This window comes from Nerophis lumbriciformis, linkage group LG26 (genome assembly GCF_033978685.3).
Source record: "Nerophis lumbriciformis linkage group LG26, RoL_Nlum_v2.1, whole genome shotgun sequence".
In the NCBI taxonomy this organism is placed as follows: domain Eukaryota; kingdom Metazoa; phylum Chordata; class Actinopteri; order Syngnathiformes; family Syngnathidae; genus Nerophis; species Nerophis lumbriciformis.
In genome coordinates, this window is record NC_084573.2 from 11,745,001 (window position 1) to 11,767,500 (window position 22,500).

General features: G+C 38.2%; 1 protein-coding gene across 2 annotated transcripts in view; it reads left to right on the forward strand.

Annotated features, from left to right (window-relative positions):
* Positions 1 to 22,500, forward strand: part of mideasa (mitotic deacetylase associated SANT domain protein a) — a 65,978-nt gene that overhangs the window by 1,808 nt on the left and 41,670 nt on the right. Inside the window, exons 2-4 of one of the 2 annotated variants that reach the window (XM_061987373.2) lie at positions 1,070 to 1,108; positions 1,203 to 2,468; positions 18,686 to 18,883. In XM_061987373.2, coding sequence (XP_061843357.2) covers positions 1,242 to 2,468; positions 18,686 to 18,883 — 1,425 coding nt within the window. In that variant the 5' untranslated portion in view covers positions 1,070 to 1,108; positions 1,203 to 1,241. Of the gene's footprint in view, positions 1 to 1,069; positions 2,469 to 18,685; positions 18,884 to 22,500 lie in introns of both variants that reach the window. The other variant, XM_061987371.2, reaches the window with a different exon arrangement.

A 22,500-nucleotide genomic window follows, 5' to 3' on the forward strand; every position in this document is an offset into this window, starting at 1 on the left:
AATATAAATCTTATTTCAAAGTCTTTTGAATTTCTTTTGTTCTGGAAAATCTAGAAGAAATAATGATTTGTCTTTGTTAGAAATATAGCTTGGTCCAATTTGTTATATATTCTAACAAAGTGCAGATTGGATTTTAACCTATTTAAAACATGTCATCAAAATTCTAAAATTAATATTAATCAGGAAAAATTACTAATGATGTTCCATAAATTATTTTTTTGAATTTTTCAAAAAGATTCAAATGAGCTAGTTTTTCTCTTCTTTTTTTCGGTTGAATTTTGAATTTTAAAGAGTCGAAATTAAAATTAAAATTCAAAAAAATTATTCTGGCAAATCTAGAAAATCTGTAGAATCAAATATAAATCTTATTTCAAAGTCTTTTGAATTTCTTTTGTTCTGGAAAATCTAGAAGAAATAATGATTTGTCTTTGTTAGAAATATAGCTTGGTCCAATTTGTTATATATTCTAACAAAGTGCAGATTGGATTTTAACCTATTTAAAACATGTCACCAAAATTCTAAAATTAATATTAATCAGGAAAAATTACTAATGATGTTCCATAAATTATTTTTTTGAATTTTTCAAAAAGATTCAAATTAGCTAGTTTTTCTCTTCTTTTTTTCGGTTGAATTTTGAATTTTAAAGAGTCGAAATTAAAGATAAACTATGTTTCAAAATTTTATTATCATTTTTTTTCGTGTTTTCTCCTCTTTTAAACCGTTCAATTAAGTGTTTTTTTTCATCATTTATTCTCTACAAAAAACCTTCCGTAAAAGATAAATATCATTAATTATTAATAATAACATAGAATTATAGGTAAATTGAGCAAATTTGCTATTTCTGGCGATTTATTTAAGTGTGTATCAAACTGGTAGCCCTTCGCATTAATCAGTACCCAAGAAGTAGCTCTTGGTTTCAAAAAGGTTGGTGACCCCTGCTATAAAGCATGCATGCTCTTTGACCTTTCTGATTTGAGCTATTGGCAGGCCTCCATTTCCTGTGTGCTTTTTTTTTTTTTTCTCCCAAGGAGGTAAATAAAGTGTCTCTCCCTTTTTTTTTTCCTACAAGGTGCGGCACGCCAAAGAGGATGGGCGTCACACGTCAGTGGTAATTTCCCACCCGCAAAAAAAAAGAAAAGTCAAGCGCAGGAAAAGGGGGAAAGACACGCTCTTTTCACGTTACAATGAGTCTTCCTCCTCAGATTAACCCCGACAAGAGCGGCAAGCACCGCGCGGCAGCCATGAAGGAGCCCGTGCAACATTCCGCGGAGGTTTATTACGGACTGGAGTCGGGCCAGGGTGACATGGCGGGAAGCTCGGGTGTTTTCAACCCGGAGAAAGCGCCTCAGGTCCTGCCGTCCTATCAACAGGTCGCTCCTGTCAAGTGGATGCACCAGGACTCCACCGGCTGGTCTCAGGAAGCCCCCGTTACCGGGTGGGGACAGAACTTTGGGCCCTACGTGAACGCCCGCGGCTTCAATAAGCGAGTGCACGAGCCTCTACAGATGGCGGGCGACAATCAGCAGCAGCAGCAGCAGCAGCAGCTGGAAGTGTACCGGGACGCCGCCCGGGGTCAAGCCCAGGGGCGGGGGCTGGAGTGGGAGCAGCAGGCGGCGGCTGCCATGCATCAAGCCCAGATGCAGGCGTACCAACAGGGACACAAGGACCTGCAAGGGACGCCGCACAACGTGCAGGGATCCATGCTGCAGCCTTTCCAGGCCACGTTCAGCAAGCAGCAGTTCTCGTCGGGGTACTACCCGGTTTTTACGGGCAACAAGGGAATGCAGGGCTTAACATACGGGGAGCAGCCGAAAACACAACAACAACAACAACAGCAGCTGCTACACCAAATGCAGCAGCAGCAGCAGCAGCAGCAACAAATGCAGCAGCAGCAGCAGCAGCAACTTCAGCTGCAGCAGCAACTTAAGCAGCAGCAGCAGATGCAGCAAATGCAGCAGCTGCAGCAGCATCAATACCACCAGCAGCAACTACACGAGCGACAGCAACAAATGCAGAAAATGCAGCAAGCACAAACTCTCCCCCAGCTGGAGATTCAACACGCTAATTTTGCCACTTACCAGCCCCCTGAAAAAAAGGACGCCGCGCCATCGCTGGAGGTCCAACCCCAGGGTGCCGAGACATACCTCCAACGGGTCTCCGCGAACCCGGCGGAACCCGCGCCGGCCCCTCCCCGCCGCTCGCGCCGCCTCTCCAGAGACGGACAGTCGCCTCAATCCCCGCCGGCCCCCGCCAACATGTGGGCCCCCAAGGAAGCCTCCCAGAACGGAGTGGCGGGGGCTCAGGCGGCCGCCAGGGGAGGGGACGGCCAGGCGGCGACGGGGGGAGTCATCCAGAGCACCCGCAGGAGGAGGAGGGCGTCGAAGGAGATCAACTTGGAGACCCTGGCCCAGAAGGCGTCGGAAATGCCCTCTCTGCCCGAGTCCCTGTCGGCGGCTCTCAAAACCGAGGTGGTGTGTTTTTATTTACTCATCGCTCGTGAAATGTGGCTACAGTGAGTTTGCACGGAAAAAAAAACAAAAACTGCAAGCTTCAGTTTAAAGATGTTGAAGAGGTTCATTTACTGCAAAAAGTCAGTGTTCAAAAACAAGAAAAAAAAATACAAAAATGAGGGGTATTTTATTTGAACTAAGCAAAATTATCTGCCAATAGAACAAGAAAATTAGGCTTGTCAAGGCTTTCCAAAACAAGTAAAATGAGCTAACCTCAATGAACCCAAAAATACCTTAAAATAAGTATATTCTCACTAATAAAAAGTGCACTTTTCTTGGTAGAAAAAAAAGTGACCATTTTGCTCAATATGTTGGAAAATATTCTTAAAGGGGAACATTATCACCACACCTATGTAAGCGTCAATATATACCTTGATGTTGCAGAAAAAAGACCATATATTTTTTTAACCGATTTCCGAACTCTAAATGGGTGAATTTTGGCGAATTAAACGCCTTTCTAATATTCGCTCTCGGGGCGATGACGTCACGTTGTGACGTCACATCGGGAAGCAATCCGCCATTTTCTCAAACACCGAGTCAAATCAGCTCTGTTATTTTCCGTTTTTTCGACTGTTTTCCGTACCTTGGAGACATCATGCCTCGTCGGTGTGTTGTCGGAGGGTGTAACAACACGAACAGGGACGGATTCAAGTTGCACCAGTGGCCCAAAGATGCGAAAGTGGCAAGAAATTGGACGTTTGTTCCGCACACTTTACCGACGAAAGCTATGCTACGACAGAGATGGCAAGAATGTGTGGATATCCTGCGACACTCAAAGCAGATGCATTTCCAACGATAAAAGTCAAAGAAATCTGCGAGCGGATGAGGGTATGTCTACAGAATATATTAATTGATGAAAATTGGGCTGTCTGCACTCTCAAAGTGCATGTTGTTGCCAAATGTATTTCATATGCTGTAAACCTAGTTCATAGTTGTTAGTTTCCTTTAATACCAAACAAACACATACCAATCGTTGGTTAGAAGACGATCGCCAAATTCGTCCTCGCTTTCTCCCGTGTCGCTGGCTGTCGTGTCGTTTTCGTCGGTTTCGCTTGCATACGGTTCAAACCGATATGGCTCAATAGCTTCAGTTTCTTCTTCAATTTAGTTTTCGCTACCTGCCTCCACACTACAACCATCCGTTTCAATACATGCGTAATCTGTTGAATCGCTTAAGCCGCTGAAATCCGAGTCTGAATCCGAGCTAATGTCGCTATAGCTTGCTGTTCTATGCGCCATGTTTGTTTGTGTTGGCATCACTATGTGACGTCACAGGAAAATGGACGGGTGTATATAACGATGGTTAAAATCAGGCGCTTTGAAGCTTTTTTTAGGGATATTGCGTGATGGGTAAAATTTCTAAAAAAAACTTCGAAAAATAAAATAAGCCACTAGGAACTGATTTTTTATGGTTTTAACCCTTCTGAAATTGTGATAATGTTCCCCTTTAAATGAAGTAAATACTAGTGCCATTATCTTGACATAATGATATGCGCTCGGCATCATGATTTGTTTTTGTCATGCTTGAAGTAAGAAATGATTACTGTATTATTCGGAGTATAAGTCGCACCTGCCGAAAATGCATAATAAAGAAGGAAAAAAACATAAGTTGCACTGGAGCCCGGCCAAAGTATGAAAAAAACAGACTTATAGTCAGAAAAATATGGTACTTTAAAAAAGTAGTTTTATACTTGTGAGTGTTGATGACACAGCTTTGCAACAGTTGATATTCTAGTTTCAAGCATGTTTTACTCAATATAGGTCATCAAATCTCAGCTTCTTACTAAGATCATTTAGGACTAAAACCCTTAAAATAAGTAAAACACTAACATAAAACCTGCTTAGTGAGAAGAATTATCTTATCAGACAGAAAATAAGCAAATATCACCCTTATTTGAGATATTTCATCTTACTTAGATTTCAGTTTTTGCAGTGTATTCCGTACAATTGACCACTAAATGGTAACACCCCAATAAGTTTTCTACTTGTTTTAGTCGGGGTCACTAAACACTGCATGAATATAGGGCAAAATTGCCCCAAAATGATAGTTTGATGAAATAAAAGCATGTTTTAGTGTAAGGAAGGATGGGAATTGATAAGATTTTTCCGATTCCGATAAAATCAATATTAGCTAGAGTGGATCTGTGTTTGTGATCATCGTTGAAAGGACCTAACCGCACTGCAAAAAGTCACTGATCAAAAACAAGAAAAAAAAATACAAAAACGAGGGGTATTTTATTTGAACTAAGCACAATTATCTGCCAAGAGAACAAGAAAATTCGGCTGGTCAAGACTTTCCAAAACAAGTAAAATTAGCTGACCTCAATGAACCCAAAAATACCTTAAAATAAGTATATTCTCACTAATAACAAGTGCACTTTTCTTGGTAGAAAAAAAGAAGACCTTTTTGCTCAATATGTTGGAAAATATTCTTAAATGAAGTAAATGCTAGTGCCATTATCTTGACATAATGATATGCGCTCGGCATCATGATTTTTTTTTCACGCTTGAAGTAAGAAATGATTACTTTAAAAAAGTAGTTTTATACTTGTGAGTGTTGATGACACAGCTTTGCAACAGTTGATATTCTAGTTTCAAGCATGTTTTACTCAATATAGGTCATCAAATCTCAGCAACAAGCTGTAATATCTTACTGAGATCATTTAGGACCAAAACCCTTAAAACAAGTAAAACACTCTTAAAATAAAATCTGCTTAGTGAGAAGAATTATCTTATCAGACAGAAAATAAGCAAATATCACCCTTATTTGAGATATTTCATCTTACTTAGATGTCACTTTTTGTAGTACAGTAAGGTAAAGTTTTGTACCCGACAATTTTGGGCTACCTTGCTTCGGCAGCCTTCATCAGAGGTGTCACGTGATGTTAGCGTGACGTCATCTGTGACGTGTTATATGGATTGTTCTGACGTCTGCAAAAAAAGCTAGAAAATAATTATTTTTTAAGAATCTGCTGCAAAACTTTTAAGTCTCTCACAAGTTTTGTGAACTGAACTAGCCCAAATAATGAAAAAGAGAGGACCTAAAATGGAACCATGAGGAACACCACTAGTATGTATAACTAAAGAAGTTGAACATATAACAACAACTGACTGCATCTCAACCTCAACCCCACCCCCCCATCTCCCGAATTCGGAGGTCTCAAGGTTGGCAAGTATGGGTGTCATGTAGGGATGTCCGATAATGGCTTTTTGCCGATATCCCGATATTGTCCAACTCTTTAATTACCGATACCGATATATACAGTCGTGGAATTAACACATTATTATGCATAATTTGGACAACCAGGTATGGTGAAGATAAGGTACTTCAAAAAAAATAAAATAAATACATTAAAAACATTTTCCTGAATAAAAAGAAAGTAAAACAATATAAAAACAGTTACATAGAAACTAGTAATTAATGAAAATGAGTAAAATTAACTGTTAAAGGTTAGTACTATTAGTGGACCAGCAGCACACTTACGGACCGTATCCCTTGCAGACTGTATTGATATATATTGATATATAATGTAGGAACCACAATATTAATAACAGAAAGAAACAACCCTTTTGTGTGAATGAGTGTAAATGGGGGAGGGAGTTTTTTGGGGTTGGTGCACTAATTGTAAGTGTATCTTGTGTTTTCTATGTTGATTTAATAATAAAAAATTAAAAAAACGATACCGATAATAAAAAAAACGATACAGATAATTTCCGATATTACATTTTAACGCATTTATCGGCCGATAATATCGGCAGGCCGAGATTATCGGACATCTCTAGTGTCATGTGATGTTAGCGTGACGTCATCTGTGACGTGTTATATGGATTGTTCCATCCCACCTGAAGTGGTGGGATGGCGGTGTGCAACGAGAACGAAAGCGACGCAGGAAAAATCTAAAATCGGCCATTTCAGACCACTGCAAGAGGGGAAAACCATCTAATGAACTGAGAGGCAGCCAAGGTCATGAGAATGGAAAGCAACACATTCCATCGGTGGATCAAAGAGGCGGTTGAGATCAGGAAGCGGGCCCCAAAAACTGTCAATAGGGACGAAGGAGCCTACCAACCGTTTGGTAGACATCCAGACGACAGGAGGCGACCCGCCCTACCCCCGGGCGGCACACCGCCATCCCACCACTTCAGGTGGGATGAACAATCCATATAACACGTCACAGATGACGTCACGCTAACATCACGTGACACCTCTGATGAAGGCTGCAGGAGCGAGGTAGCCCAAACTTGTCAGGTACAAAACTTTACCTTACTAGCCTATACACTGCAAAAAGTCAGTGGTCAAAAACAATAGAACAAGAAAATTTGGCTGGTCAAGACTTTCCAAAACAAATAAAATTAACTAACCTCAATGAATCCAAAAATACCTTAAAATAAGTATATTCTCACTAATAACAAGTGCACTTTTCTTGGTAGAAAAAAAATACCTTTTTGCTCAATATGTTGGAATTTTTTTTTTTTCATGCTTGAAGTAAGAAATTATTACTTTAAAAAAGTAGTTTTATACTTGTGAGTGTTAATGACACAGCTTTGCAACAGTTGATATTCTAGTTTCAAGCATGTTTTACTCAATATAGGTCATCAAATCTCAGCAACAAGCTGTAATATCTTACTGAGATCATTTAGGTCCAAAACCCTTAAAACAAGTAAAACACTAACATCAAATCTGCTTCGTGAGAAGAATGATCTTATCAGACAGAAAATAAGCAAATATCACCCTTATTTGAGATATTTCATCTTACTTAGATTTCAGTTTTTGCAGTGTATTCCGTACAATTGACCACTAAATGGTAACACCCCAATAAGTTTTTCAACTTGTTTTAGTCGGGGTCACTAAACACTGCATGAATATAGGGCAAAATTGCCCCAAAATGATACTTTTATGAAATAAAAGCATGTTTTATTGTAAGGAGGGATGGGAATTGATAAGATTGTTCCGATTCGGATAAAATCAATATTAGCCAGAGTGGATCTGTGTTTGTGATCATCGTTGAAAGGCACTAACCACACTGCAAAAAGTCAGTGTTCAAAAACAAGAAAAAAAAAATTACAAAAATGAGGGGTATTTTATTTGAACTAAGCAAAATTATCTGCCAATAGAACAAGAACATTCGGCTGGTCAAGACTTTCCAAAACAAGTAAAATTAGCTAACCTCAATGAACCCAAAAATACCTTAAAATAAGTATATTCTCACTAATAACAAGTGCACTTTTCTTGGTAGAAAAAAAGAGACCTTTTTGCTCAATATGTTGAAAAATATTCTTAAATGAAGTAAATGCTAGTGCCATTATCTTGACATAATGATATGCGCTCGGCATCATGATTTTTTTTTTTCATGCTTGAAGTAATAAATGATTACCGTATTATTCGGAATATAAGTCGCACCTGCCGAAAATGCATAATAAAGAAGGAAAAAAACATAACGTTGCACTGGAGCCTGGCCAAAGTATGAAAAAAAACTGCGACTTAAAGTCCGAAAAATACGGTACTTTAAAAAAGTAGTTTTATACTTGTGAGTGGTGATGACACAGCTTTGCAACAGTTGATATTCTAGTTTCAAGCATGTTTTACTCAATATAGGTCATCAAATCTCAGCTTCTTACTGAGATCATTTAGGACTAAAACCCTTAAAATAAGTAAAACACTAACATAAAATCTGCTTAGTGAGAAGAATTATCTTATCAAACAGAAAATAAGCAAATATCAGCCTTATTTGAGATATTTCATCTTACCGGTACTTAGATTTCAGTTTTTGCAGTGTATTCCGTACAATTGACCACTAAATGGTAACACCCCAATAAGTCTTCTACTTGTTGTAGTCGGGGTCACTAAACACTGCATGAATATAGGGCAAAATTGCCCCAAAATGATAGTTTGATGAAATAAAAGCATGTTTTAGTGTAAGGAAGGATGGGAATTGATAAGATTTTTCCGATTCCGATAAAATCAATATTAGCCAGAGTGGATCTGTGTTTGTGATCATCGTTGAAAGGCACTAACCACACTGCAAAAAGTCAGTGATCAAAAACAAGAAAAAAAATTACAAAAACGAGGGGTATGTTATTTGAACTAAGCACAATTATCTGCCAATAGAACAAGAAAATTCGGCTGGTCAAGACTTTCCAAAACAAGTAAAATTAGCTAACCTCAATGAACCCAAAAATACCTTAAAATAAGTATAATCTCACTAATAACAAGTGCACTTTTCTTGGTAGAAAAAAAAGAGCCCTTTTTGCTCAATATGTTGGAAAATATTCTTAAATGAAGTAAATGCTAGTGCCATTATCTTGACATAATGATATGCGCTCGGCATCAGGAGTTTTTTCTTTTTTCTTCTTGAAATAAGAAATTATTTCTTTAAAAAAGTAGTTTTATACTTGTGAGTGTTGATGACACAGCGTTGCAACAGTTGATATTCTAGTTTCAAGCATGTTCTACTCAATATAGGTCATCAAATCTCAGCTACAAGCTGTAATATCTTACTGAGATCATTTAGGACCAAAACCCTTAAAACAAGTAAAACACTAACATAAAATCTGCTTTGTGAGAAGAATTATCTTAGACAGAAAATAAGCAAATATCACCCTTATGTGAGATATTTACCGTATTTTTCGGAGTATAAGTCGCACCGGAGTATAAGACGCACCTGCCGAAAATGCATAATAAAGAAGGAAAAAAACATATATAAGTCGCACTAGAGCCCGGCCAAACTATGAAAAAAACTGCGACTTATAGTCCGAAAAATACGGTAATTTTACTTAGATTTCAGTTTTTGCAGTGCAGAAATCAACCATTTATAAATTGAGTTTAAAGAGGAAGGACCCCTCCCCTCGCCCCTCCTCACTCTGCTTCTGTTTGACACTTCCTCCAACTCTTGCAAAATCAATTTCTGGGGTTTGTTTAGTTTATGACCTCAACAGTGCATGCATGTCGTACACGTCCATCAGTGCAAACTTTATCATGACTTGCACAATCTAACAGGATCTGAAACTGCATTAAAAACATCTTTAATTTCACAGATGTTTGGATAATAATGTTTGTGGTTGTTATACGGATGCAGAGAAAATGAGCAATCACTGAATTTAAATGTTTTAAAATCAATTGGATGTTCAAATACTTTGTAACAAATAGAAAACCAGTACAGTACCTCCACTTTATTGGTGAAAAAATAAGATGTGCATTCTGCCTGAGTTGCTTGAAGACATAAACAATCAATTTGGCACAACTAACAGGATGTTTGCGATGCACATCCCTGCTTTGCAAAGGTGCAGTTTTTCATGCATCCCTTCTATTATAGATCTCGTGAGATTGTGCAAGCGATGATAATCTGCAAGCACGCCGAGGCCGATATCGTTACAACTGCAACGCTCGCTCGTATTGCACAACAAATGGGAGAGTGAGCGCGGCGGCGCTATTTATAATAACGCCGTAGTGCACAAGTGCGCCTGAGCAGCTGCATGTCTGCACACCTCCACATTCCTCACACGCTTTCTCCGTCATGCAGCACTCGGGAGGGAGGGGCCCATGTCGCCAGGCTCCCATGTTGTCTTGAATGCACCAAACATTTGCCTTCATATACCGTGAACTTGCCACAAGCCGTAGTTTTATCGTCTAATGCAGTGTTTTTTCAACCTTTTTTGAGCCAAGGCACATTTTTTTTGCGTTGAAAAAATGCAGAGGCACACCACCAGCAGACATCATTAAAAAACGAAACTCAGTTGACAGTAAAAAGTCGTTGTCACAATTGTTGGATATGGCTTTAAAGCATAACCAAGCATGCATCAATATAGCCATACTTGCCAACCTTGAGACCTCCGATTTCAGGGGGGGGGGGGGGGGGGGGGGCGTGGTTGAGGGCGCGGGCGTGGTTAAGAGGGGAGGAGTATATTGACAGCTAGAATTCACCAAGTCAAATATTTGAAACATATATATATATATATACACATACATATACATATATATATATACATACATATACATATACATATATATACATATATATATAAATATATATCTCTACATCCTGAAAATATGCAAACAAAACTGTGTTTAGATAATTGATACTTCAAACTTGCATAAATAAATCTTAAGGAGTATAACATAATTTGGCTTCTGAGAGCTTCAAAATGTGATGAATAAAATGCTAAAGTTGTTGATAAACAAGCAATTATTTTAATAATTAAATATGGTCATTTTAAATGAATTATTATGATTATTAATTATTTCCAATATGTTTATTTTAATGTATAATTCTATGGCTGGATGTAATAAGGAATCAGAAAAAATACAAATAAAAATACAATTAATTTTGATGTTTTTAGCAAAATATAGTAAAAATGTATTTAGTTTTTAAAAGAAAAAATTATAAATATATTTATTTTTAGGTAAGATAAACATAATAATACAATTTATCTCTAGTCTGGATGATTTAGTTCTTGTCACCCTGTGGTCCTCCCGTCATAAAAAAAAAAGGCTGTCCTCACTCAGGTCCGCATAAAGCTGGAGGGGGCGTGGCCTCCAGCTCCAGCTGAAAATCGGGAGATTTTCGGGAGAATATTTGTCCCGGGAGGTTTTCGGGAGAGGCGCTGAATTTCGGGAGTCTCCCGGAAAATACGGGAGGGTTGGCAAGTATGATATAGCTCTTGTGTTTTAGTTCTTGTCTTGCGCTCCTATTTTGCCTGTAGCAGTTTCATGTCTTCCTTTGAGCGATATTTCCCGCATCTACTTTGTTTTCACAATCAAGAATATTTCAGTTGTTTTTATCCTTCTTTGTGGGGACATTGTGGATTGTCATGTCATGTTCGGATGTACATTGTGGACGCCGTCTTTGCTCCACTGTAAGTCTTTGCTATCCTCCAGCATTCTGTTTTTGTTTACTTTGTAGCCAGTTCAGTTTTAGTTTCGTTCTGCATAGCCTTCCATAAGCTTCAATGTCTTTTCTTAGCGGCACTCATCTTTTGTTTATTTTTGGTTTAAGCATTAGATACTTTTTTACCTTCACACTGCCTCCCGCTGTTTCCGACATCTACAAAGCAATTAGCTACCGGCTGCCACCTACTGATATGGAAGAGTATTACACGGTTACTCCGCCGAGCTCTAGACAGCACCGACCACTCAAGAACAACACATCATTTGCAGACTATAATTACTGCTTTGCAATAAATATTTTTAACCCAAATAGGTGAAATTAGATAATCTCCCATGGCACAGTGGTTGAAAAACACTGATCCAATGTATTTACTGTGCTGAATGGTCTGACAATGGTCCATCAGGGTTCATAAAAATGACAGTTATATTTTCAGGGTGTGCATCTTAAACACAATCTTGCACATTGCATAATACAATTAGGTAAAATGGTATTCCAAATATTTCACCTTGTATTTTAGGTGCTATTTGATTAATTGATAAAGCATGACAAGTAGCAGACTTTTTCATTAAGTGACATTTACATTTTTGGATACATTTGTACCGTACTTTTTGGACTATAAGTCGCAGTTTTTTTTCATCATTTGGCCGGGGGTGCGACTTATACTCAGGAGCGACTTGTGTGAAATTATTAACACATTAGCGTAAAATATCAAATAATATTATTTAGCTCATTCACGTAAGAGACTAGACGTATAAGATTTCATGGGATTTAGCGATTAGGAGTGACAGATTGTTTGGTAAACGTATAGCATGTTCTATATGTTATAGTTATTTGAATGACTCTTACCATAATATGTTACGTTAACATACCAGGCACGTTCTCAGTTGGTTATTTATGCCTCATATAACGTACACTTATTCAGCCTGTTGTTCACTATTCTTTATTTATTTTAAATTGCCTTTCAAATGTCTATTCTTGGTGTTGGCTTTTATCAAATACATTTCCCCCAAAAATGCGACTTATATATGTTTTTTTCCTTCTTTATTATGCATTTTTGGCCGGTGCGACTTATACTCCGAAAAATACGGTAATACATTTTTTTTTTAAATTTTCATCCATTTTAATAATCATTTGAATACCTTATTTTAGCTAGTTAATTACCAGAACCATCTCAGGATAATAAAGCGCAGTTATAAACCATGCATGTATAAGAGTGTCAATCAAACCTTAGCATTAGGTATTTTATAACAATTGATTATACAACTAATTTTACTGACACTTCCATACATCCCAAACACTATTTCAATTACTGATTTTTTTGGACTATATGTTGCAGTTTTTTTCATAGTTAGACTTATACTCAAGAGCGACTTATGTGTGAAATTATTTTTATTCTTGGTGTTGGCTTTTATCAAATAAATGTCCCCAAAAAATGCGACTTATACTCCAGTGCGATTTATATATGTTTTTTTCCTTCTTTATTATGCATTTTCGGCCGGTGCGACTTATACTCCGGAACGACTTATACTCTGAAAAATACGGTAATTGCACATTAAAAACTATTTCAGGAATTTTAAGGAGTAAATTTCCCTTTAATGCATAATTCTCTGCTCAGTTTTCCTTTTTCAGACCGAATATTATGAAAAATATGACTGCAGGTTGTTGCATTCACTTTTAATTGCAGCCCCAGCAATAATGAAGTTACAGTTCAGTGCATCTGGAAAGTATTCACAGCGCTTCACTTTTTTCACATTTTGTTGGGCATATTAAGGCCCAGGGGCCACATGCGGCCCGTTACGCTTTTCAATCTGGCCCGCCGGACATTCCCAAATAATTTTTTTTAGATCTTTAAGATGTAAAGTGTAGCTGCCATTATGATGTGCAGTGATGTTTTTTAATGACCGGAAGTCTTCAACTATACTAAGTAGAGATGTCCGATAATGGCTTTTTTGCCAATATCCGATATTCCGATATTGTCCAACTCTTAATTACCGATTCCGATATCAACCGATACCGATATATACAGTCGTGGAATTAACACATTATTATGCCTAATTTTGTTGTGATGCCCCGCTGGATGCATTAAACAATGTAACAAGGTTTTCCAAAATAAATCAACTCAAGTTATGGAAAAAAGTGCCAACATGGCACTGCCATATTTATTATTGAAGTCACAAAGTGCATTATTTTTTTTAACAGATTGGAATTTGGGACATGCTCTCCCTGAGATAATCCTGATACCCACTACAACTATGGGAAATACTATACTTTGACTTTCACAAAGTGCATTATTTTTTATTTTTTTTAAACATGCCTCAAAACAACAGCTACAAAAACAATGAAGGCACACAGCTGCAGTCCAGAGTATACTAGAGCATACTTGCCAACCTTGACACCTCCGAATTCTGGAGATGGGGGGGTTTGGTGGTAACAGGGGTGTGTATTGTAGCGTCCGGGAAGAGTTAGTGCTGCAAGGAGTTCGGTGTATTTGTACTGTTGTGTTTATGTTGTGTTACGGTGCGGATGTTCTCCCGAAATGTGTTTGTCATTCTTGTTTGGTGTGGGTTCACAGTGTGGCGCATATTTGTAACAGTGTTAAAGTTGTTTATACGGCCACCCTCAGTGTAACCTGTATGGCCGTTGACCAAGTATGCTTTGCATTCACTAATGTGTGTGTATAAGACACATATATTATGTGACTGGGCCGGCACGCTGTTTGTATGGAGGAAAAGCGGACGTGACGACAGGTTGTAGAGGACGCTAAAGGCACGCCCCCAATATTGTTGTCCGGGTGGAAATCGGGAGAAATTCGGGAGAATGAATGCCCCGGGAGATTTTCGGGAGGGGCACTGAAATTTGTGAGTCTCCCGGTGCCCTACGTCCGTTTTTTATCGGAGATGTACCACTCCGTACAGCGGCGTTTTAAAAAGTCTATAATTTTACTTTTTGAAACCGATACCGATAATTTCCGATATTACATTTTAAAGCATTTATCGGCTGATATTATCGGACATCTCTAACACCAAGTACAAACCCCGTTTCCATATGAGTTGGGAAATTGTGTTAGATGTAAATATAAACAGAATACAATGATTTGCAAATCCTTTTCAACCCATATTCAATTGAATGCACTACAAAGACAAGATATTTGATGTTCAAACTCATAAACTTTTTTTTTTTTTTGCAAATAATAATTAACTTAGAATTTCACGGCTGCAACACGTGCCAAAGTAGTTGGGAAAGGGCATGTTCACCACTGTGTTACATGGCCTTTCCTTTTAACAACACTCAGTAAACGTTTGGGAACTGAGGAGACACATTTTTGAAGCTTCTCAGGTGGAATTCTTTCCCATTCTTGCTTGATGTACAGCTTAAGTTGTTCAACAGTCCGGGGGTCTCCGTTGTGGTATTTTAGGCTTCATAATGCGCCACACATTTTCAATGGGAGACAGGTCTGGACTACAGGCAGGCCAGTCTAGTACCCGCACTCTTTTACTATGAAGCCACGTTGATGTAACACATGGCTTGGCATTGTCTTGCTGAAATAAGCAGGGGCGTCCATGGTAACGTTGCTTGGATGGCAACATATGTTGCTCCAAAACCTGTATGTACCTTTCAGCATTAATGGTGCCTTCACAGATGTGTAAGTTACCCATGTCTTGGGCACTAATACACCCCCATACCATCACAGATGCTGGCTTTTCAACTTTGCACCTATAACAATCCGGATGGTTCTTTTCCTCTTTGGTCCGGAGGACACGACGTCCACAGTTTCCAAAAACAATTTGAAATGTGGACTCGTCAGACCACAGAACACTTTTCCACTTTGTATCAGTCCATCTTAGATGAGCTCAGGCCCAGCGGGCGGCGTTTCTGGGTGTTGTTGATAAACGGTTTTCGTCTTGCATAGGAGAGTTTTAACTTGCACTTACAGATGTAGCGACCAACTGTAGTTACTGACAGTGGGTTTCTGAAGTGTTCCTGAGCCCATGTGGTGATATCCTTTACACACTGATGTCGCTTGTTGATGCAGTACAGCCTGAGGGATCCAAGGTCACGGGCTTAGCTGCTTACGTGCAGTGATTTCTCCAGATTATCTGAACCCTTTGATGATATTACGGACCGTAGATGGTGAAATCCCTAAATTCCTTGCAATAGCTGGTTGAGAAATGTTTTTCTTAAACCGTTCAACGATTTGCTCACGCATTTGTTGACAAAGTGGTGACCCTCGCCCCATCCTTGCTTGTGAATGACTGAGCATTTCATGGAATCTACTTTTATACCCAATCATGGCACCCACCTGTTCCCAATTAGCCTGTTCACCTGTGGGATGTTCCAAATAAGTGTTTGATGAGCATTCCTCAACTTTATCAGTATTTATTGCCACCTTTCCCAACTTCTTTGTCACGTGTTGCTGGCATCAAATTCTAAAGTTAATGATTATTTGCAAAAAAAAAAAAAGTTCATCAGTTTGAACATCAAATATGTTGTCTTTGTAGCATATTCAACTGAATATGGCTTGAAAAGGATTTGCAAATCATTGTATTCCGTTTATATTTACATCTAACACAATTTCCCAACTCATATGGAAACGGGGTTTGTATTTCAATGGTTAGAATCTGAGCTTTTGCATTATATACTAGTTACTATGGTAATCTAATTAGTTACTATGGTATGGCAGCTCAGACTCGGCACCAAGCAGTGTGGGTGGGGAGCGTTTCCACAGAGTGTCAGCCTGAAATGCGGGTGTCAGGGACAGACGTGGAAGGAGATTTTTACAACAAAGTTCTAAAGCTTCGTGATATATCAGATTGTAGGTGTTTTTTTGTGTTTCGCTTGATTGTAAATAATGTCCATGGAAAGGTGGTGTGACGTTCATGTGTTGTCAATATTCAGTGTTTTATCATTCATAGTTAATATTGTAAATCCCACATTCTTTATTTTCATGTACATTCTGGGTGTCTCATTCAGTAAAAACATTTAAAATTCCATTCCGCTTTTTAAGGCGGTCTGTCATAACGATTTTAGCATTCAGACATTATTGTGAGGTTTTGTATTAGTGTTCCTAAAAATCTGATATACCGGCCCCCAGACACATTTTTTGTCTAAATTTGGTCCCCCCCGAGTCAAAATAATTGCCCAGGCCTGATTCCAACATGGGATGAATTTATTTTTGTCTGAAAATGGCTATGCACCGACGGTTCCCATACAACCCGGTTGAGCTTGAGAGGTGCTCCAAACTGGAATGGGCGTAACTGCCCAAAGATAGGTGTGCCAAGCTGGTGGCATCATATTCAAAAATGCTTGAGGTTGCACTTGTTGCCAAAAGTGCATCAACAAAGTATTGAGCAGATGCTGTGAATACACTGCAAAAAGTCAGTGTTCAAAAACAAGAAAGAAAAAATACAAAAATGAGGGGTATTTTATTTGAACTAAGCAAAATTATCTGCCAATAGAACGAGAAAATTTGGCTTGTCAAAACTTTCCAAAACAAGTAAAATTAGCTAACCTCAATTAACCCAAAAACACCTTAAAATAAGTATATTCTCACTAATAACAAGTGCACTTTTCTTAATAGAAAAAAAAGAGACCTTTTTGCTCAATATGTTGGAAAATATTCTTAAATGAAGTAAATGCTAGTGCCATTATCTTGACATAATATGTGCTCGGCATCATGATTTTTTTCTTTTCTTCTTGAAATAATACATTATTTCTTTAAAAAAGCAGTTTTATACTTGTGAGTGTTGATGACACAGCTTTGCAACAGTTGATATTCTAGTTTCAAGCATGTTTTACTCAATATAGGTCATCAAATCTCAGCAACAAGCTGTAATATCTTACTGAGATCATTTAGGACCAAAACCCTTAAAACAAGTAAAACACTCTAACATAAAATCTGCTTAGTGAGAAGAATTATCTTATCAGACAGAAAATAAGCAAATATCACCCTTATTTGAGATATTTCATCTTACTGAGATTTCAGTTTTTGCAGTGTATTCCGTACAATTGACCACTAAATGGTAACACCCCAATAAGTTTTTCAACTTGTTTTAGTCGGGGTCACTAAACACTGCATGAATATAGGGCAAAATTGGCCCAAAATGATACTTTGACAAAATAAAAGCATGTTTTAGTGTATGGAGGGATGGGAATTGATAAGATTTTTCCGATTCCGATAAAATCAATATTAGCCAGAGTGGATCTGTGTTTGTGATCATCGTTGAAAGGCACTTACCTCACTGCAAAAAGTCAGTGATCAAAAACATGAAAAAAAATGACAAAAATTAGGGGTATTTTATTTGAACTAAGCAAAATTATCTGCCAATAAACCAAGAAAATTTGGCTTGTCAAAACTTTCCAAAACAAGTAAAATTAGCTAACCTCAATGAACCCAAAAATACCTTAAAATAAGTATATTCTCACTAATTAGTGCACTTTTTTTGGTAGAAAAAAGAAGAGACCTTTTTGCTCAATATGTTGGAAAATATTCTTAAATGAATTAAATGCTAGTGCCATTATCTTGATATAATGATATGCGCTCGGCATCAGGATTTTTTTTATTTCATGCTTGAAGTAAGAAATGATTACCGTCTTTTTCGGACTATAAGTCGCAGTTTTTCTCATAGTTTGGCCGGGCTCCAGTGCGACTTATATATGTTTTTTTCCTTTTTTATTATGCATTTTCGGCAGGTGCGACTTATACTCCGAAAAATATGGTACTTTAAAAAAGTAGTTTTATACTTGTGAGTGTTGATGACACAGCTTTGCAACAGTTGATATTCTAGTTTCAAGCATGTTTTACTCAATATAGGTCATCAAATCTCAGCTACAAGCTGTAATATCTTACTGAGATCATTTAGGACCAAAACACTTAAAACAAGTAAAACACTCGAACATAAAATCTGCTTACTGAGAAGAATTATCTTATCAGACAGAAAATAAGCAAATATCACCCTTATTTGAGAAATGTAATCTTATTTAGATTTCAGTTTTTGCAGTGTACATATGTACATATTATTTGTTATGTTTTTATTTTTAAAGCATTTGAAAAAAAATCATTATGGGGTATTGTGTACATAATTTTGAGGACAAAAATGAGTTAATTCCAATTTGGAACAAGGCTGCAACATAAAACGTGGAAATAGTGAAGCGCTGTGAATACTTTCAGGATGCACTGTACTATTCATTGCATGGATGACTGTCCATCCATCCATTTCCTACCGTTTGTCTTCCTCGGGGTCGTTCGCACCTGTTTGATTTTGCCCCATTTTTTTTGTTTGCGTTTCTCAGCAGGCAGACGGTCCTCGAGGCAAACACGCCACCATGGTCCCTTTAGTCATGCCCGTGTCAGTGCCGGTGCCCAGGAGTCAAACGGCGCCACAGGGAGCTTCGCCGCACGGACGAGCGGCGCAGGCGGAGCGGCCCGCGGCGCAGCCGGACTGCAAACCTTCCGTCATCGTGGCTCGACGGAAATCCCTCAGAAACACGGTGACCGAGAGTTTTGAGCAGAACATAAACTAGCCTAGAATGGGTGTTTCCAAAACTTGTTTCACCATACGGAAAAGTCATAACATGCGAGGTTCATTATGTTATTTTTTATTTTGGAATAAAAAAAAACAGAAACTAAAAATAGACACTAATATAAAGTGAGTATATTAGTATTCAGACCCCTTTTTTACTCTGTCATTGCGGCTTTTTGCTAAAATCCAAAAAGTTCATTTTATTTCTCACTAATGTACACTCAGCACCTCATCTTGACAGTAAAAAACAGAAATGTAGAATTTTACGCAAATATATTAAAAATAACGTTTTTTAATTACATGCACATAAGTATTCAGACCCTTTGCTCAACATTTGGACTCCATTTATTAGTAAATAGTTTGCCAATATGCACCAGAAAGACTCTCAGACTATGATAAACAAAGACTGAATGAACCAATACCATCCCTAAGGTGAAGCATGGTGGTGGCAGCATCATGATCTGGGGATGGTTTTCATCGACAAGAACTGGGAGACTAGTCAGGATAGACTTAGACAAACTTTATTGATCCACAAGGGAAATTGTTCCACACAGTAGCTCAGTTACAAAGGATGGAAAGGATAATGTATATTGTATATATGTTATAGACATAATATAATATATCTGTATATACAAACCTCGTTTCCATATGAGTTGGGAAATTGTGTTAGATGTAAATATAAACGGAATACAATGATTTGCAAATCATATTCAACCCATATTCAGTTGAATATGCTACAAAAACAACATATTTGATGTTCAAACTGATAAACTTTTATTTTTGCTAATAATCATTAACTTTAGAATTTGATGCCAGCAACACATGACAAAGAAGTTGGGAAAGGTGGCAATAAATACTGATAAAGTTGAGGAATGCTCATCAAACACTTATTTGGAACATCCCACAGGTGTGCAGGCTAATTGGGAACAGGTGGGTGCCATGATTGGGTATAAAAGTAGATTCCATGAAATGCTCAGTCATTCACAAACAAGGATGGGGCGAGGGTCACCACTTTGTCAACAAATGCGTGAGCAAATTGTTGAACAGTTTAAGAAAAACCTTTCTCAACCAGCTATTGCAAGGAATTTAGGGATTTCACCATCTACGGTCCGTAATATCATCAAAGGGTTCAGAGGATCTGGAGAAATCACTGCACGTAAGCAGCTAAGCCCGTGACCTTTGATCCCTCAGGCTGTACTGCATCAACAAGCGACATCAGTGTATAAAGGATATCACCACAAGGGCTCAGGAACACTTCAGAAACCCACTGTCAGTAACTACAGTTGGTCGCTGCATCTGTAAGTGCAAGTTAAAACTCTCCTATGCAAGACGAAAACTGTTTATCAACAACACCCAGAAACGCCGTCCGCTTCGCTGGGCCTGAGCTCATCTAAGATGGACTGATGCAAAGTGGAAAAGTGTTCTGTGGTCTGACCAGTCCATATTTCAAATTGTTTTTGGAAACTGTGGACGTCGTGTCCTCCGGACCAAAGAGGAAAAGAACCATCCGGATTGTTATAGACACAAAGTTCAAAAGCCAGCATGTGTGATGGTATGGGGGTGTATTAGTGCCCAAGGCATGGGTAACTTACACATCTGTGAAGGCGCCATTAATGCTGAAAGGTACATACAGGTTTTGGAGCAACATATGTTGCCATCCAAGCAACGTTACCATGGACGCCCCTGCTTATTTCAGCAAGACAATGCCAAGCCACGTGTTACATCAACGTGGCTTCATAGTAAAAGAGTGCGGGTACTAGACTGGCCTGCCTGTAGTCCAGACCTGTCTCCCATTGAAAATGTGTGGCGCATTATGAAACCTAAAATACCACAACGGAGACCCCCGGACTGTTGAACAACTTAAGCTGTACATCAAGCAAGAATGGGAAAGAATTCCACCTGAGAAGCTTAAAAAATGTGTCTCCTCAGTTCCCAAACGTTTACTGAGTGTTGTTAAAAGGAAGGTCCATGTAACACAGTGGTGAACATGCCCTTTCCCAACTACTTTGGCACGTGTTGAAGCCATGAAATTCTAAGTTAATTATTATTTGCAAAAAAAAAATAAAGTTTATGAGTTTGAACATCAAATATCTTGTCTTTGTAGTGCATTCAACTGAATATGGGTTGAAAAGGATTTGCAAATCATTGTATTCCGTTTATATTTACATCTTACACAATTTCCCAACTCATATGGAAACGGGGTTTGTATATTATTCTGTACACATTATGTATATATTTGTATATATGTTAGATCGCTATATTAGTCTATTTATATCTGCATTGTCTTTTCCATCCCTACACTTTCCATCATTGTAACTGAGCTACTGTGTTGAACAATTTCCCTTGTGGATCATTAAAGTTTGTCTAAGTCTAAGTCTAAGTCTATGCACACAAGGGCACAAAGAGAGGGCGAAAACAAAAAGGTATAAAGTAGACAAAAAATGTACCATAGTAGCAATATAAACATATATATTTACATAATATATACAATACATCTAACAATTACCATGTACAATATTACAGTATATGTAACAGCATCAGTAAAAAAAAAAGGGCAGCATAAAAAAAGAGGAGATCCAGCAGAAAATGTACATTATAAACAAGGAGAAGTAGCTAAAAGTCTGGTAATGCAGTGTTTTTCAACCTTTTTTGAGCCAAGGCACATTTTTTGCGTTGAAAAAATCCGGAGGCACACCACCAGCAGACATCATTAAAAAACAAAACTCAGTTGACAGTAAAAAGTCGTTGGATATGACTTTAAAGCATAACCAAGCATGCATCACTATAGCTCTTGTCTCAAAGTAGGTGTACTGTCACCACCTGTCACATCACGCCCTGACTTATTTTGACTTTTTTGCTGTTTTCCTGTGTGTAGTGTTTTACTTCTTGTCTTGCGCTCCTATTTTGGTGGCTTTTTCTCTTTTTTTTTGGTATTTTCCTGTAGCAGTTTCATGTCTTCCTTTTGAGCGATATTCCCCGCATCTACTTTGTTTTAGCAATCAAGAATATTTCAGTTGTTTTCATCCTTCTTTGTGGGGACATTGTTGATTGTCATGTCATGTTCGTATGTACATTGTCTTTGCTCCACAGTAAGTCTTTGCTGTCCTCCAGCATTCTGTTTTTGTTTACTTTGTAGCCAGTTCAGTTTTAGTTTCGTTCTGCATAGCCTTCCCTAAGCTTCAATGCCTTTTCTTAGGGGCACTCACCTTTTGTTTATTTTTGGTTTAAGCATAACACACCTTTTTACCTTCACACTGCCTCCCGCTGTTTTCGACATCTACAAAACAATTAGCTACCGGCTGCCACCTACTGATATGGAAGAGTATTACACGGTTACTAGACAGCACCGACACTCAACAATAACACATCAATTGCAGACTATAATTACTGGTTAGCAAAAAATATTTTTAACCCAAATAGGTGAAATGAGATAATCTCCCACGGCACACCAGATTGTATCTCACGGCACAGTGGTTGAAAAACATTGTGGTAATAGACACAAATAGATAGAGGGAAAGATGAATGCAGCAATAAACAGAGACATCCTGGATGAAAACCTTCTCATCCGATCCGATGGGAGCTTGA